Source organism: Alternaria dauci, chromosome 2 (assembly GCF_042100115.1).
Source record: "Alternaria dauci strain A2016 chromosome 2, whole genome shotgun sequence".
In the NCBI taxonomy this organism is placed as follows: domain Eukaryota; kingdom Fungi; phylum Ascomycota; class Dothideomycetes; order Pleosporales; family Pleosporaceae; genus Alternaria; species Alternaria dauci.
In genome coordinates this window covers 2,925,645-2,941,940 of record NC_091273.1, presented here as the reverse complement: position 1 = coordinate 2,941,940, position 16,296 = coordinate 2,925,645, and the positions used below count along the sequence as shown (strand labels likewise).

At 51.9% G+C, this 16,296-nt stretch overlaps 6 protein-coding genes across 6 annotated transcripts; 1 reads left to right on the top strand and 5 right to left on the bottom strand.

The window, feature by feature from the left end:
• Positions 1 to 1,501: 1,501 nt before the first annotated feature.
• ACET3X_003003 (uncharacterized protein) lies at positions 1,502 to 4,854 on the bottom strand. The gene is made up of 4 exons (XM_069449808.1): positions 4,434 to 4,854; positions 3,505 to 4,023; positions 3,007 to 3,251; positions 1,502 to 2,955 (listed from the first exon to the last, which is right to left on the bottom strand). The coding sequence occupies exons 1-4, from the start codon at positions 4,497 to 4,499 to the stop codon at positions 1,827 to 1,829; spliced, it is 1,959 nt and encodes a 652-aa protein (XP_069309550.1). The 5' UTR covers positions 4,500 to 4,854; the 3' UTR covers positions 1,502 to 1,826.
• A 1,131-nt stretch (positions 4,855 to 5,985) lies between these two features.
• Positions 5,986 to 7,537, bottom strand: ACET3X_003002 (uncharacterized protein). The gene has a single exon (XM_069449807.1). The coding sequence runs from the start codon at positions 7,242 to 7,244 to the stop codon at positions 6,081 to 6,083; it is 1,164 nt and encodes a 387-aa protein (XP_069309549.1). The 5' UTR covers positions 7,245 to 7,537; the 3' UTR covers positions 5,986 to 6,080.
• A 620-nt stretch (positions 7,538 to 8,157) lies between these two features.
• ACET3X_003001 (uncharacterized protein) lies at positions 8,158 to 9,306 on the bottom strand (the record flags this gene model as incomplete). Its single annotated transcript, XM_069449805.1, has 1 exon — positions 8,158 to 9,306. The coding sequence occupies one exon, from the start codon at positions 9,304 to 9,306 to the stop codon at positions 8,158 to 8,160; it is 1,149 nt and encodes a 382-aa protein (XP_069309548.1).
• A 720-nt stretch (positions 9,307 to 10,026) lies between these two features.
• On the bottom strand, positions 10,027 to 10,656 carry ACET3X_003000 (uncharacterized protein; the record flags this gene model as incomplete). The annotated part of the gene is made up of 1 exon (XM_069449804.1): positions 10,027 to 10,656. The coding sequence occupies one exon, from the start codon at positions 10,654 to 10,656 to the stop codon at positions 10,027 to 10,029; it is 630 nt and encodes a 209-aa protein (XP_069309547.1).
• Positions 10,657 to 12,474: 1,818 nt separating this feature from the next.
• ACET3X_002999 (uncharacterized protein) lies at positions 12,475 to 14,272 on the bottom strand. Its single transcript, XM_069449803.1, has 2 exons — positions 13,881 to 14,272; positions 12,475 to 13,816 (listed from the first exon to the last, which is right to left on the bottom strand). Exons 1-2 carry the CDS (start codon positions 14,184 to 14,186, stop codon positions 12,641 to 12,643), a joined length of 1,482 nt encoding a protein of 493 aa, XP_069309546.1. The 5' UTR covers positions 14,187 to 14,272; the 3' UTR covers positions 12,475 to 12,640.
• Positions 14,273 to 14,863: 591 nt separating this feature from the next.
• On the top strand, positions 14,864 to 16,015 carry ACET3X_002998 (uncharacterized protein; the record flags this gene model as incomplete). Its single annotated transcript, XM_069449802.1, has 1 exon — positions 14,864 to 16,015. One exon carries the CDS (start codon positions 14,864 to 14,866, stop codon positions 16,013 to 16,015), a length of 1,152 nt encoding a protein of 383 aa, XP_069309545.1.
• Positions 16,016 to 16,296: the final 281 nt, after the last annotated feature.

Here is a 16,296-nt window from a genome sequence, read left to right as displayed (position 1 = left end):
GGATTAGTCTACTAAGCGACACAGCACCGCGCTCAGATTTAAACTCAAAAACTATCCGAGTTGGTCTCTTGCAGTATCATGTTGTCATTTTGTTGGCAGTATCCAATCGCGAGGTTGGTATCTTTGCTTCGAAGCCGTGGTCGACCTATCTAGTGAGGAGCCACTCAAAAGCACGTCCATGATCAAATCAAACTATAGTCGGGCTAGATACACAACCGAGTACAGCATGGAGTAGCTCAACATTCCGGAGTTTCGCCTAACCTTTGGTCTAATGAAGGCCAACCCTCGCTATGTTTTTGGAGTACAGGCACTTCGTACACTTCTGTTGCGGGTAGCTATCGTGGTGCTCTCCGGCTCATTTGTACATCCTTCCAAGGCCGCCTTATTTTGTATTCTAGTAGAACAGGGATCTAGTTTCAGACACCTACTTTGTATCGGTGCTTCATGTCCAGATAAAACATGATTGCAAGAGAGCGAACTGCTCCAACTCGAACCACGGCGTGGTGCTTTGTACTGGCTAATGAATGGGAAATGTTTGGCTCATTGCGTGAAGTATGTTATCAATCGATATTGACTTGAGATGAGTACACGGCCCAAAATTCCCACATTAAGTAGTTGACTAAGAGCGGGATGCATGACAAGCCCAACGACCATTGCCAAACTGCCTCGAGAGTCAAAGGCAACTCTATACACTCGTGGGATGCATGATGATGATCGTATTGGGAAACCGACTTATTCCAGAACTAACATCAACCATAACGCCGGATACTATGACATTGACTGGAAAACCATAGATTCAAAGATACCGTGCTAAGATGCCCGGAATATAGGAAACATAGAATAGTGAAGAAACCGATGTTTTAACCCTTAGTGAAAACATCGTTTGAGCGAAGTGTTCATGAGAGTGTAAGGTCGCTTTTTTGGTCTCCTAGGAGGCCTACCTAGGTACTGTGTCGCGATAATTATTAGTTTTGAGCTTTAGGGAACAGTTAATCATGTGTTGCTTTAGGTCGCTAGGTCTGTCGTCTAAGTCACTGCTGTACTGTGGTTCTTGGCGTGGTACTGTAGTTGTCGTGATATCGAAATTTCGCGCCCAAGTATAGCAGAGTGCTCATTGACAGCGCCAGCAAGGTTGATCGCCTAGGAAATGTGTGCATGTTTCACGTCTGAACTTCATCGCCGAGGCAGATCAAGCGCCATCGAGAAAAATGGTCACGTTGAACTGATCCTTGGTCTTTTTGATTTAGCAGATACCTAGGTGACTTTTGTATGGTACTAAGACACCTACACTTGGCAGTCATGCTGTGCTAGGATGCCAAGCATAAGTGCAGTTCGGAGAGTCCTTCATTCTTCGGGTAAACGCAGAGAAGAGGGTACCCAGGTAAGCTGAGTTTGTGAGAATAATTGCAATCTTGTACATGGAGTGCATGTCACAGTGTGACCAACACACCCAATCATACCTCACATCGTCACAAGATCACACATGCCAAAGACAACGGTTGTTTTCAGAATTATCATTCATGCAACTTGGCATACACGCCATTGATCGCATGTTTCGCCGTAACTTCCCATCGCCGTGCTTGATGAACTATGCACACTCAGTCCCTCTCTTCACGCTCTAACCCATCATCCCGATGACAGGGACCGTAAAACTATGCTGTGAGAGGAGAACGAACAAAGCTCGCATACATGATATAACCAAAATTCGTAGAAACGGAAACAGGAAATGAGTGATTAAAGAAACGCAAGAACGCCATCATGACATATCTCATCCATCTCATCGCAAGGCGCGACTCTCACCAATCTTTCGCGAGTGACGATGGCTGTCATGTACCGCCAACCGTAGTTGTGTTTCTTAGGCCGCTTGGCTCAGGACCCTTCTTGTTTCGGCGGCCGAGTAATGTCGAGCTGTCCATGTTGAGCTCGAACGCACCCTTGTTCCTGACTTGGCGCTTAGCTGCGGCCGCAACAGCTGGGGAATGTTGGCCGTATCCCCGCTCTTGCTGTCGCGGTGCTGATTGTTGCTGACGGGCCTGTGCTGCAGCAGATAGTGTGGTGGTGCGCATCTTCTGCTCCATGCCAGTTACATCAGCACCTTGGGACTTGGGGAGCTTCGCAGGTGGATGTTGCGATGATGGGTCGTATGGCACAGACTCAGCAGCGTACTCGTCATCGTCTTCATTCTCATCGAGGGCGTTCAATGAGTTCATAGCGTTGGCGCCGCGGTAGCCCTGCTTGAATTGCTTCTTCCTCTTGCCCTCCTCTTCCTGTCGGTGTACAGCATAACTGACATCGAATACTTCTCGGAGATTGACGGCTCCTGGAGAGCGGAAGTCCATACGACGAGCACCTGGCGACTCCAAGTGCGAAAAGTCTGGCTGCAGACGCTCTTTCTTAGCGGCGGGTGTGGCAAGGGGTGGTGCGTCATAGGCTGAGTAGGTTGGCTCATCGGCTTCACGAATCCAGGGGTGGTTGAGGAACTGGTTGATGTCGTATCGCTTCTCGGGGTCGACTGTCAACAGATGGGAGACCAAATCTTGCGCAGACTTGGAGATGTCATCCCACCAGGGTGAGAGGAACGTGTACTGGCCACGAGCGACCTTCTCAGTGAGGGTTTGGATGGACTCGTCGTAGAATGGAGGGAAGCCGCAGAGAAGTGTGTAAAGCACGCAACCCAACGCCCACATGTCGACACTCTTGGAGTAGCGCTCATCTTTGACAATCTCAGGGGCAGTGTAGCCGACAGTACCACAAGGCGTCATGGTTTGCGTATCCCAGATGACCTTGCTAAGACCAAAGTCGGCAATCTTGATGAGGCCGATACCACCGGCGCCTTTGCCCTTGACAAACTCTCCCTCGTCAGCTTTATCTTCATCATCGGGACCCCTTGGCTTTGGGTTGCGGGTGGGGACAAATGGCGTGGGATAGAACAAGAGGTTCTCTGGCTTGATGTCTCTGTGACATGACGTCAGCGTGAATGCTTGGCATCGTGACTAAAGTACGAACCGGTGGACAACACCTGCTTCCTCGTGCAGATACTGCAGGGCCTTGGCCACCTGGATGATGGTGTGACGGGACAGGTCCTCGGAGAAGTACGTCAGACGGACGATCTGGTGGAACAGTTCGCCACCCGGGCACAGCTCGAGCACGATGTAGTAGTACTGCCGCGACTCGGAAAAGTCGATGAGCTTGACGATGTTGGGGTGGTCTAGTTGACGCATAATCTGTACTTCCTTGAGGATGTTCGCTCTCTATAGGGCAGTTAGTGTCTGCCCTTGCAAGCCCAGTCGTGATGGGGTGGAGGATGCTCAGAGTCGAGTATCGGGGGTAAGATTATCGCACCTCGGCTGCTTTTGGCGTCTTGAAGCCCGGATGCACATGCTTGTCCTACACCGGCCTCGCGTTGGTAACGTCCAAAAACACCCAACTGTTCAACGTGACGGGGAAGCAACAAGAGTATGTGCAGGGATGGGCAGGGATGGGCAGGGAGTGGGTAGTACTAACCTGCTGCGAGTTCATCTCGAACTTACGGACGACCTTGATGGCTACTTCGTCCCACTGGCCGGTCGTGTCTCGTGCGCGGTATACGTTGCTGAAGGCACCGTCACCCATCTTCTCGAGCAGCGTCCATCGCTCGAGTCCGGGATATCTAGGCAGCTTGCCCTTGGCCTCGCGCTCCTCGGCGACAATGCGCTCGAGTACTGATGGGTCGACGCCGGCATTCTTGGCTGCGGCCTGCTTCTTCTGTTCCTTGGCGGCTGCGTGCGCAGCCGCATCACCTGCTTGGGCGGCGATGTTGCGGTTGTCGCCAGCGCCAGCGCCGACGGAGAAGTCGCCATGGGGAGCAGCGTGGTTCTGAAGGGGCTTGTAGTCCATTGCTGGCTCTGAGATGCCATGATGTACCGGCTCTGGATGCTGGTTGTACCGTTGATGTTGGGACTGAGCGTGCACGTTGGAGACATTGGTCGTGGGTTCCGCGTTCTGGCGGGCCTGCTTTCCATGGCGCAGGAAGTTCTTAAAATTCTGTATCGCAGCCATGTTTAGTGTCTGGTCTGGGGGCAGAAGGTTGAATTACAAAGCCGCTGTCAGTAGCGGGGTCGAAGAGGCTGCGATGGTGCAGAGTAGAGAAAACAAGCGGGTGCGGCCGTTTCTTGGGGCTGAGGATAGGCCAGCGGTAGTGCGACGGAAATACTCGTGTAGGGAGGGGGGAAGTCAGGGAAAAGACTTGGTTGGAAAGAAGGTCATGCACGAACGAGGAGGAGTGAAGCCCGAACAAGAGAGAGGAGCGACGTTGCGTCATTGGTGCACGGACTTCATGACGATGCAGGCTACATCATCACCAAACAAGCTGCACCACACGCACACGAAGCGATGGGCGCGGCGCCTTGGGAAGCTTCTAGTATTCGCAGTGCATAGGAAGAAATATATCGTACCTCGATTACGGGGAGGCCCATCTTCTTGGTGCGCCCGCCGCGGAGAGAAGTGTTCTTGGACTGCATGTAGAGATTTGGATCTCGATGGGCGCCCCGGGGTGCTGCGTTTGTGCCCTACCGTCTGGTGGAGGTATGACGCTCGTGTTGCTGTTCCGCGTCCCGTCTGGGAGGAAGATCTTACGGCTTCCGCTAGCTCGAGCAAGGGTTTTGATTCGAGGGTGAAAGGGAGCGCTGTTCCTGGAGCCTGACCTGCTCAGCGGAAGGACCCGATCTCGATGATGGCTGGGGCTGCGTGTGAGTCGTGAAATGGCAAGACGTGCGCGCGATGGGGACGTGGATGGGCAAGTGCGGCAGTACGACGGAGCAGCAAGAGGAGGAAGAGGAAGCAGCCTATGTATGTATCCATCCAAAGCGTTCCGCGCAAAGTCATGTTATTTGTCTTTTGCTTGGACAAGACGACTGCGCTACCTCCGCGCGAATACTCTTCAGCAATAGTGGCACACGCTGACGCCGCGGAATCCCCGGCAACCTCCTCCCAGCTCCCAGTAGACTCGCAGAGTCGAGCCTGGCACCATTTAGAGGCTGAGAGGCTCGCTAGGCACGCTGCCGCCGACGCCACGCTGCATGCAAACCTCGTTGCGACCTTGGAACATGGGGCCCAAGACGGCCTGCAAAGCGCCCAATGACCGCATATAAAACCAAGGCAGCACCCATGATGCCCTGTGGAGAGCGACCATGGCAATCTCTCATGCTGCATGCATGCGCCCTCGCAGCGCCCGCAATCCTAATTTCTCCCTCTGTGCAGTCCAACGGCCTAGCAGCCTGCAGGGTCCAGTTAGCGCAGCGGATCTGTTACGTCACCGTCTAGTGGGGAACGTTTATTGAAGACGTCAATCTTCGACTCTCTTGACACTCTGGGCTGAAGCATGGCCGCCGCCTACGGCATCTCCGCGTATTGGCCATGGCCTACTCGCAGATCGCGTTTGGGCAGGCCACGAGACCTCTTACATATAGCTACATCCAGCACGTCGCCCTAGTGTCGGTCCAAATGCACGGCCTTGCGCATGGAATTCGGACCGTTCATCTTTCGTTGCGCGTGCCATCGGCGTGACATGCAGGGTTGCGAGCGGAGCCGACATGGACATTCGGTAGCAGAGTCCTGTCAAAATTTGGGCTGCATTCAGTCTGATCTGACAACCAAGACCCTTTTCCCACATCATCCTCGTGGCAATCATCTGGACCCTCGATGATATTACTAACGCGGCGGTTCTGTCAATGAGAACCGCCGCTCTAGCCCCATGTTCCACGAAGCCTAGAACAGTAAATATGCCATGACAAAACATAACTCAGCAAACCGGGTTGGTTTAGTCAGGTAGACGCTGAGAACAATCCTACGCGTTCAATATCACTAGTGAGCCAGTAGCCGTGCAAAGCCAGTGTGCGGCTCGGAAGAAACAACATGCCGCACTTGGCAGCAGCTTCCACTAGACGAGAATAGAGTTCATGCAACGTCCGTTGAACCAAACTTCCGATACATGAGTCGAGTCACATAGCAAGACAGCTTACGAATGCAAAATTGGGAGATGGAGTGCTCGTCGCTCGAGTGATGGTAGATGACTCTGGAGGTTTTCGGTACTACTGCTGCTGCTATAGCGCTTCACACCTCTCACACGCACAATCAAACCCCCACGTCTTCTTCAACCTCAACAGTCTCTTACCACGACTCAGCTTCCTCTCCTCCCCGCTAAGGTATGTAATGCACAGCTCCTCCCCTCTCTCAATGTCCCTCCCAGCTCTGAAATACCACGTTCTGCCCTTCCTATTCTTCTCAATGTTCGGCCCACACGAGTGGTTGAAGTAGCTTGCCGCAGGCCAGCAACCGTATCCGAAGAACTCCGAGCCGTCGTCTTCCAGGGAGCGAATACCGAAAGAATTGTGCGAGTCGCGGGACGAGAGCGTGATTAGCGTCTCTTCCGTTACAAGTGGTAGCAGCGGTAGGGGAAGGATCGCAAGCAGATGCAGGTAAGTTCTGATAAACGCGCCGAGGTCGTCAGAGCTGTGGTAAGGTGTCTTGTCGTCTGCGAGCGCCTCTATGCGTTCCCATTGCTCGGGATGGAGGTATCGCCATACCAATCCACTAACGCAAAAGCTCATCACATCGGGTGTAATGTTATCTTGTAGTGCTTTCGACATAGCCTTCTTGTGCTGTTTTGTGATTGAAATCGCATGCTCGTTTTCCGGTATTGCCTGTTCGCTTACCCGTGCGGCCCGTATCAGCGCCGCCTGTGCAGCGACATTGCCCCAAGCCTGCTCAATCTCCTTGACCTTTGGTCGTGGTAGGTCGGTATCCACCATGTCGCTGTCTTCCTTGCTCCGCTTCTTTACAAAAGTCTCGACTGCCGTCCACGCCTGAATACCGATCTCGCCGTTCTCTTCCCGCCATTTATCCTGGCATGTCTTTGAGCAGAACGCGAACCCCACCGCCTTGTCTCGTATATCCAGATCCCGCCCGTATTCGTATTCGAAACACTGTCCACAGACTTCGCGTCGATATTCGCGCAGGAGGACATTGAGAGTCAGATCTTCTGAGCGCCACACGAGCGTGCCCTCTGGGATGTCTTGGCTTGCGAAAACAGCGCGACCGGCGGTCGGTGTGTGTCGGACTTGGAACAGAGGGGATGTTGGCGCGCCCGCTGGCAGTTCTTTGTGCGTATCGGGCGAACGTATCGAAGAGGCTGAGGAAGGGCGCGAGACACTGAAGACCGAGTCACTGGCTACAGGAATAGACGAGTCGCTTTCGGGGGCGTCCATTGCAGCGGTACCGATGGGTTAGTAGCACACACAAGCGGACTGGCTGACGAGTGAGTGGGCGCTCCCTTCAAGAGTCAAAAAGCAAGCGTAGTCCGCGGAGTATGCGGTAAACAACTATGCCCCTCAATGTCTAGCAAAGGGCCAGGCAATGGATGGCAAACTATCGCGCGGACTGTGGGTCAGTTTCGTATGTCACGTATGCTCATGCCAGAGTTGAATGATCGGAGGAATGCCATTGTGGGTACAGGTTGCGTGGGTGTGGGTGCGTTAAGGTGACTGTTGATCGACAGAAGGCGAGAGATTTTGTGATGGTTGTGCCTGGCCAGACTTGAGATTAGATCCTACAGGGGTGTCGTCCTTAGCGCACGATAAGCGAGGTCTCACCGTGGCCGTGATCTGGGACCCGACACTTTCGGAAGACATCTGGACACGGAATCAACCACATTCTCGCTGTGCAGCGATTCTCATTGTCGTGACTTCCGAGGACACCCGCTGACTAGATTATCGCCAAGAGAAGCTTATGAAACTGGCAATTTGCGGCCACGTCACTGTACAAACTGTCTTCCGCATTCGGAAGGTTGTTCGATAGGACGGCAGGGACGCGAGCTCTATGATCCCGGATGATACCAGTTACGTCCGCAGTAAAGGTTACTGTAGATGAAACTGGTCATTGCAATGCATTGTACGGGACGTGGAATTTACAAAGGGGTGATGACTATAAATTTTAGAGGCACGCGGTTACGCGCAGCACGTTACACAACTAACAAACCCGTCTTATTCCATTCACCGTCACTTCTTCTGTTGGGTCAAGTGCCCGGTTTGGAGCGGGCGATGGAAGAAAAATTCAACTCCAAGCATGTGTGCAAGCGCTATGGGAGTTTACTTTGTTTGTTCACGACTCGCAGTCACCTGTTCAGACCCCAAAGTCTTTACTAACCTCCCTTCCCACAGCCTTCAGGTTCTCCACAATCCACAGCTGCGCGTTGCTGAAGACCAACACTGCGCCTGGGAGAAAGGCAAAGTTATTTGTGTCAACACCGACCCAAATCTTTCCAATCAGTGTTCCCAGAGGATTCCAAATGTGTATGCCGTCGCCGCATCCAGCCCAAAGATTACCCTCCGTATCTGTGTGCAAACCATCAGGAAACCCGTTGTCTGAGTAAGCAAATGTGCGTCTTCCGGTCAACCTTTTTCCGTCTTCCGTAATATCGAAGGCGTATATTGTCGCTGGCCGCGTAAGATTTCTGTCAAACTCCACGGCGCCGGTGTCAGAAACGTATAGTGTCTTGTAGTCAGGGCTGAACTCAAGGCCGTTGGGTTGAGTGAATCCATCGGCTACAGCAGCAATCTCACCGGTCGCAGGAGAGAAGCGGTAAACATGCTTGGGGATGGTCGGTGCAGGTCGGAAGTTTTGGATGTAGCCATAGTCCGCGTCTGTGAACCAAATGTCCCCTGTTACAGAGTGTTGACGTGCATCGTTGGGCGAGTTAAAATTCCGACCAAGGAAGTTGTTCAAAATTTTCTCAGATTCACCCGTGACGGGGTCTACGGAGACCAAGCCTGCTGGGGTGTCTAGATCGCCTTGGTCGCAGTACAAGACGCGCGGTGGCGTTGAGCTGTTGGTCTGGGTTCCAGGTGGATAGTAGGACGTTCCGCCGTTAGCTTCCGCGAGAGCTGAGTACCGTGTCGAGCTGATGGAATAGTTGTTTTCCAGGTCGATTATCGTAACGTTGATGGGGTTGTTCAAGTCGCCGGCCCAGTTGCTTGTGACGTAGAGCTTCTTTGCATCTTTGTTGTAAACGCCGGCCTCGTGGAAAGCTTGCCAATCGAGATTGAGTAGTTGCCGTGCTGTCGCATTTTCTCCGACCACAGACGCGAAGCTCTCATCGTATGCGAGAAGGTTGATGACACTCGGATTGGAGGCATTGGTGGTGACTAGAGTGTTCAGGTACGACGGATTCGTCGCAAAAGACACTAGATCCACCGGGATAATGCTCGACATGATGTTCGTGACGACGGTGACGATAATTACTTTCCAAATCGCCGCCACCTGGGCCTCCATTTCTTGTTATACGTGTGCCGCCGATCGCTGCGCCAAAATAGCACTCGGTTCTTTGTAATCAGGATGGCGCGTCATCTAGCTGCCAAGTAGCCGATCCATGGATACAAACTATGTGCTTGGGTTGCGGTAATGAGGTCGGAGGTTGTTTGGCTTGGCCATGAACTTGGCTTGGTTGCTGACTCGAAGAGCAGTACAGGTTGTTGCGGCGTTTGCCCCGGCGTTTGCCCCGGCGTTTGCCCCAGTAACTGCTGGTCGGCAATATGGTTTTGCTTCGAAGGATCGCCGGTATAAGGCTTCTTATACCTTTAGCGATGCCTGTTGCCCCTGTATCACTAACGGATGCTTTCGCAAGGCTGAGATTTTAATATTGAAATCAGTCTCTAACAATTTCGGCGGGATTGTCATAGGGTCCTTGACAATGACATCATTACCCCCGTGGTTGCGCCGTTAGCTTAGTCAAACTTTTCCCTCCTGTTCGATGTAGACGCCATACAAGGGGAAAATCGAACGTTACCCCCGTAGTTGCCTAGGTAGGGTATCACCACATAAAAAAAGGTCGATTGCTCCCCCAGTAGTCGCCTGGTGGGGTGTTCAGCCTTCCCTTATATGGCGTGTGTAGAGCTGTCTGTTCCTGCCCCCAAGATAATCTTCCCTTCCCTCTTTTCTGTCTCCTGCTTTTTCTCCTCGCTGCATAAACAAAAATCCCTTTCTGATACATTCCTACCAGGTGTTATCCTCCACCAGCTGGTACTTAGCAAGCCCAACGACTTCTGGTGCAACATAAGGGGGGTCAATGACAGCTTTTCCAGTAATTTTCTTGATGTCCTGGAAGACAAGGTCGAGTGGCAGAGCCATTCCCTCTCCGGCGCTGGTCTGTCCAAACAGAAGCCCTAGCTGAGTACCGGATCCATCATGTACCAGAATACTCCTGGAGTCGCCAGGCTCCATGAAAGGTTCTTTCTTGTATCTAGTGGCCACTCCGAAACACGCTCTCGCAGTCTCCTCGCTGAAGCCACAGACACCAGCGACCTGAGGGTCCGATTTAGGGTTGATGGCGATCGAACAAGCATTGATTGTGCCGAGCGTCCAGCCGCTTGTTCGTCCAAATTTCGCCACGTTCACACATTCCGAATTGGAGTTGAAAGTTGTCCATCGGTGGCAACGCTTTTCTGGAACAAGATTAGTGACGTAGCCCCTTGGCAACTCGACTTTTGGAAGAAAGTTGATCAAATTGTGCTTGTCCAAGCGGATCAACGCCCAGTCAAGCGGAAAGGGATATATGGGTTGCATGTTCTTCATCTTTTCCTTGGATTTTCCGGTCTTTTCGTCGGTAACGTGTTTGTTGGCCATGACAACCCGTCGCCCTGAGCCTGCGTACACGTATCCGATGTTGCGTACCAATTTGTCACACTTCTTGTACTCTTCATCCTTCTCTTGGAACTAGGCTGTGGCGTGTACCACTCCGTCAGAGATCTGGGCGGTCGATTCTTTGAGCTCTTTCTGGAGCTTGTCCAGGCGATCATGATGATCCAATGTCGCTGGTGAAACCATCTGTTGTGGTGCGGCATTTAGTGTCTTGTTCCCAACTCCTAAAGCCTCGTTGAATGTGCTTGAAACGACTTGGTCAAGTCGATCATCCCTAACGCAGTGCCAGTTTGTGATGCCACACCGAACTCCGCCTTCCAGAGTTATGGGTCCTCCCAAAGTACTACAGCCGCGAGTGTCATTTGATAGTCCCAGTGAAGACCCCATGCGTATATCCTTGACGTAGGACGTACTGTCAACCACATTGGTGGCAGCATATTGGGTCCTGCCTCCCAAAATCGATACGCCAAATAGTATCTCGAGGGCGAATACCGGGGCTGTCCTACTGATATCGGCCATAATGGAAGGTACTACGGTCTGAGACCACTTGGGGTCGCCTGCAGTAGGTGTACTGATGATGATCGTTGGTCGACATTTATTGGAATCGTCAATCAAACCGCGACGTAGCACTTCTATAGTGAGCCACTCATACTTCTCTAATGAAGACAAGTCAATTGGCAACGCCTCATCCCACTGTTTGCGAACATCTATTTCGGTATGGTAAATGGGGAAAGAGACCAGTCTATCGCAAGCGCGGTAATCCATGAATTCAATCTGGATGTCTTCCGTAGAACTGTAGTCGCGGAATCGAGATCGAATCCTCATAATCGTGTTCTCGATTTTGTGGGAGTGCTCGATCGTGTCTACGGTGACCAGAAGCGTTATGAACTGCGAAATGTCGTCGTATTTGTAAGCATCGAGAGAAAGGCGATAGGCGAAGCCGAAACCCATACCCATAGTGGATAAGAGACCTTGGGCTATGAGTATCGATTGCACTTCTTCAAGTCGTTCGGGCGTATTGGAATCAGGGTCCTCGGAACATCGGCCAATGTCTCTAGAGGCAAAGGTTGCAGCCAGACTTGTCAACAATCAAGCCAAGCAAGCTGGGTACCCCAGCTTGGCTTGATTAATGGGTACCTCTACTCCAGCTTGGCTTGATTGGCTTGATTGGCTTGATGGCCAAAGCATATCCTAAAAGAGAAGGAAAAGGAGGAGGAAAAGGGATTGAGATCACGTGTCTTATCTCCACGTGATCTTATCTCCACGTAATCTCACTTTATCTAACCTTCTTAATTCTATTAAGCTTATTGAGCCAAACAATCAAGCTGCTATAAGCTAGCTTAGCTTAATTGTTTTATACCTCTACTCTAGCTTGGCTTAATTAAATAGCCAGCTTGATGCACTAGCTTGATAGCAATCAAGCCAGCTTGATTGTTGACAAGTCTGGTTGCAGCTTTGGCCAGCCAGCGCGATAACTCAAACCGCCGAAGTCCATCTCGTCGCGGATCTCTTCATCGGAGCGAGACAGATAGCGCTTCTGCTTTCTTGGCCGTGCCTCAACATCATCATATTGTGTTGGACTTCCGAATCGCCGGGACATGATCGGATATTTGTCCTGTGGAAATTGTGGTGTGGAAGTTGTGGAGGCTAGGTGTGGTCTTTTATACACAGATTTCTCGGAATAAGGCAAACGGATGGGTGAGTCAAGCTCGTTTGAACCGTGGTTCACACATTGCGCGCATCCCTATCACGCCACCGCTGTAGTCGCCGAGGTAAAATATTGCCATATAAGAGAAGATTGATCGTTCTTTGTAGCTTCCTAGTAAAATATTGAATGCTACCCCTGTAGTTGCCTAGGTAGAGCATCGCTATATTAGAGAAGCTTAATTGCTCTCTGTAGTTGCCTAGTAGGGTGTTCGATATTTCCCTTGTATGGCGTGCTATGATAGTCTTGCAGAGATGTTCATGCCTATTTCGATACATCACGAATAGCGTCAGCTATCTTTCCACCACCTTTTAGCTCCTTGTTCGTTGCCTGAATCAACACCCTGCGGTAGCTTGTTAGAGATGGCGTACCGTCATCGGTGACTTCAAGTATCAGATGAAGTAGTTGACCTTGAGCAACCGGCTTTCTGCTCGTCAGCTCTACCGCGCATTTCTCAGGCGGTGGAAGCGTAATCTCGACCTTTCTGCCCTTGTCGTCCAGCTTCTTGATTCCGAGTTCTGCAACCTCGGCATCGACCCACCACTGCGTAGCTGTGGGTTCACGGTAATGCCACCATTTGAATGTGAGCTTTCCGCCATCAGGATCGTATGTACCGGAGGCGTCAAGAAAGACTGTTGATCCGGCCTCTGCAGTAATCTGCACAGGGGCCAAGCCTTTGAAGCCGCTGATGTTGATGACTGGGTGATGGTTCGCTTTCGCAAAGTCAGACTCCATGCTCCATTTGATACGTGCAGCAAAGTCATTTTGAAACGCATCACGCCAGCGCCAGATAGTCGCGTGGTTTGATGTATAAGTCCTATCGCCGACTTTGACTCTGTCCACCACATCGCTGTAGTGGTTGCTGTTCAGCCCCTCAATGCTGACGTCAGTCCGTCCGTAGCGACCTCCCCAAGATCCGTAGTTCGGGTAATCCGGTACACCTAAACCATTTTGAACGAGGTAGAGGAATGTTGGTGTGTCGCCTTCCGGAATGTAGAGATAGTCAGGGTACACGCTTCCAAGTGGCCCGATCTGGATGTTCTTCTTGATCCAACTCTTTTCCATCTTGGAGAAGTCTGGCCCACCCTCATCGAAGCCGTAATACTTGTCGCCGGAGATACCAGTCCAGGCAGCCATTCCATACTGATTCCAGCCATGAATGGAAGCGATGTAGAAGATGTCAGGGAAGTTGTTGCGAATCCACGCGCCCGTGTCGTCTTGGTCGGAGATGGCGTAAACGCGTAGACGTGAGAGTAGACGCTTAGAGTCCTCAGGCTCAAAATCGTCATCTACTTTGAGCAATGCCGAGGCGAGTGTGTTTGTTCCGCCCCAGCAAAGGATCCATAACGGCTGAGTGGAGGGTGCGATAATGCGGTCATACAACAACTGACCACCTGGAGACAGTGGGATGTCTGTGCCAACGGCCGACATACCGTAAGTCTAAACACTATCAGCGCCATTCGCAAGGGCAGTATTGCACGTTGTCTGGCAAACGGAAGCATACCTCGGCGCCCTTGCGGATCAACCCGCGCATATGATCTGCGGTCGGGTATTGCCATTTTGGGTGTACGTGCTTGTTTAGGTTGTCAACAACGTCGGCGTATGCGTCGATGATTTTTTCCATGTCTTGCGGGCACACTTTGTTCTTCATCCAGGTGCTTGTACATGCTACGAGGCCCTCCGTGTCGAACTCGTTGGAGTATAGAAGATATCGACATAGCGACTCGGCATCATCCGGTTCGTTGGAGATGTCGGACAAGATGAAGACGCGGGGTTTCTGCGCGTACGTCTGGAGTCTCTCGGTAGGCATGTTGGATGATCTAGTCAGGGGCGATAAAGAGGGCAAGGTCGGCTATGGAAGATGAGCTCCTATCTTCATGCTGTTGAGCTATTGTGGTCCTTCGATGTTAGACAAAAAGCAACCGAAGTTGCACCATGGCGTCTCACAAATGTGGGGCGCTGAGCAGCCGATGCGGTATCCTTAGGCAGTTCCTTCCGTCTGGAGTAACGCCGGCTATACTTTCCACCCGTGCTGCTCCGCCTCAAGTTGCCCCCTATCATCTTCTGGATGAACTTCTGCTTGGTCAGAGTCGCCTCATCGTCCGTATCGGGCTCTTCACGATATGATGCGAAATAGCCGTTATCACGCGTTCTTAGTGTACTGCGGCTCAGCTGTCTGCGCCACAACTAGGCTGCATCAAACAGTAGCTCAGCCTTGCACGTCATGACGTCCCGCAATCTGCCTGCCCCGCTTCAACACCACCAGCCACGATCAAAGGACAGCAATATGGTTAAGGATTCAGGCGCCCCATCACCAAGGCACGACCATACACCCGTACCGCTAATTCGTCCGCCAAGGATGAACGATAATACTTGACGTATAGGAGGTAGGCTGTGCTCTTTGCTGCTTCCAAGATATCTAGCGCTCGCATTACGTCCATACCGTTACTACTCACAGAGCTACCGATCCCAACACCGTATTCCAACATGTCAATACATGACAAGATCCAGCAGGCAGCCCACAAGAATGAGCAACTCCTTCGTGGGCTCGAAGAAACAGACGCTGCACCCTCACAGCTCAAGCAGCAGAACGCATACATTGCCGACCTCGACTCGCAAATCAACAACACCAGAAAGCGCGTCAACGATCTGAAGAAGAAGACTGCTACTGAGCTGAAAGAACACGAAAAGTATCGCGACTCGACCTTCCGCCGTTTTGCACACAAGGCCAGCGGGAAGAAGGAGAAGTTCGCCGAGAAGGCAGCAAAGGAAGAAAAAGAGTACTTTGACGCGATCCAGGAGCAGAAGAGTGCTGAAGACGAGCTAGCCTACGTCAAGCAACTTCGCGACGAAGCTGAGATACGCAAAAACGAAATCACATCGCAATCCAACCGTCACGATGCGCTCCAAGCCGAACTCGACGCCCTATACAACTCCATCTTCGCCGGCCATACGCCCGAGTTCCCTGATGAAGACCGCAAAGAAGATGCTTGCAACACCGCATCCGCTCAAATCCAGAACCTGAACCAGCGCCTCGAGCGCGAACGCCACATCCTCTTCCTCCTCGGACAAACCGTCGTCAAGCTCTCAGCAGCACGCGAATATCTCGACGGCGCATACGGCATGAGCCAATATGACATGTTTGGCGGCGGAACAATGGCCAGTATGCAGAAGCGCAACTACCTCGAGCGCGCGGAAAGCGCTATACAACAGGTGCGCATGCTGCAAAACCAGGTCAAACAAGTCGCGCCCGAAATACCCGGGCTGGGGCAACTTGACATTGCAATGGGCAGTATCTGGAGCGATGTGGTGTTTGACAACATCTTTACGGATATGCAAATGCACGATCAGGTCAAGCAGTCTATTGTACAGGTTGACCGTGCAGGCAACAGATGCAGCGATATCATCAAGCAGCGCGAGGTGCAGGAGAAGAGTCTGAAGAGGGAAGTGGATCAGGCAAAGTCCAAGTTGCAGCATGCGAGATTAGAGCTGCAGCAAGCGCGCGAAGAGGCGTTCAGGAGGGTACTCGGTGGTGGGCAAGCAAACGCCGCCATGGGAGGTTTGATGTCTGCTGGTGGCGAAGCTCCTCCGCCCGAGTATACGGCGCCGGCGGGCCCGCCACCTGGGTACTCGGCTTGAGCAGCACGGCATCCATGTGCTTCCGAACACGGGAGATAGTGATAGAGCTTTCATCCGGGCCGCGTATCCTGGTACTATGCTTAGTATGCTTAGTATGCTTAGTATGCTTATTATGCTATAGCGGTTCGGCATAACTTCACTTCTCGTATAGGAAACAGAGAATCCTTTGAGACACATAATTGCATGTGGAGTCCATAAAGCTACTCGTACCTCGGTGGATTCATAGTATAGTCTAGTTCCAGTATGTAAATACATGCACGTATGTTTTGGAAAGTAAAGCG

What these genes read in the sequence shown, in the direction of transcription:
- ACET3X_003003 (XM_069449808.1), bottom strand. Translation starts at nt 4,499, where the DNA reads ATGCAGTCCAAGAACACTTCTCTCCGCGGCGGGCGCACCAAGAAGATG. An exon ending in TGGGCCTCCCCGTAATCGAG is followed by an intron (nt 4,024 to 4,433) that starts GTACGATATATT and finishes GCTGCGATACAG; the next exon opens with AATTTTAAGAACTTCCTGCG. An exon ending in GAAGCAGGTGTTGTCCACCG is followed by an intron (nt 2,956 to 3,006) that starts GTTCGTACTTTA and finishes GTCATGTCACAG; the next exon opens with AGACATCAAGCCAGAGAACC.
- ACET3X_003002 (XM_069449807.1), bottom strand. Translation starts at nt 7,244, where the DNA reads ATGGACGCCCCCGAAAGCGACTCGTCTATTCCTGTAGCCAGTGACTCG.
- ACET3X_002999 (XM_069449803.1), bottom strand. Translation starts at nt 14,186, where the DNA reads ATGCCTACCGAGAGACTCCAGACGTACGCGCAGAAACCCCGCGTCTTC. An exon ending in TGATCCGCAAGGGCGCCGAG is followed by an intron (nt 13,817 to 13,880) that starts GTATGCTTCCGT and finishes GATAGTGTTTAG; the next exon opens with ACTTACGGTATGTCGGCCGT.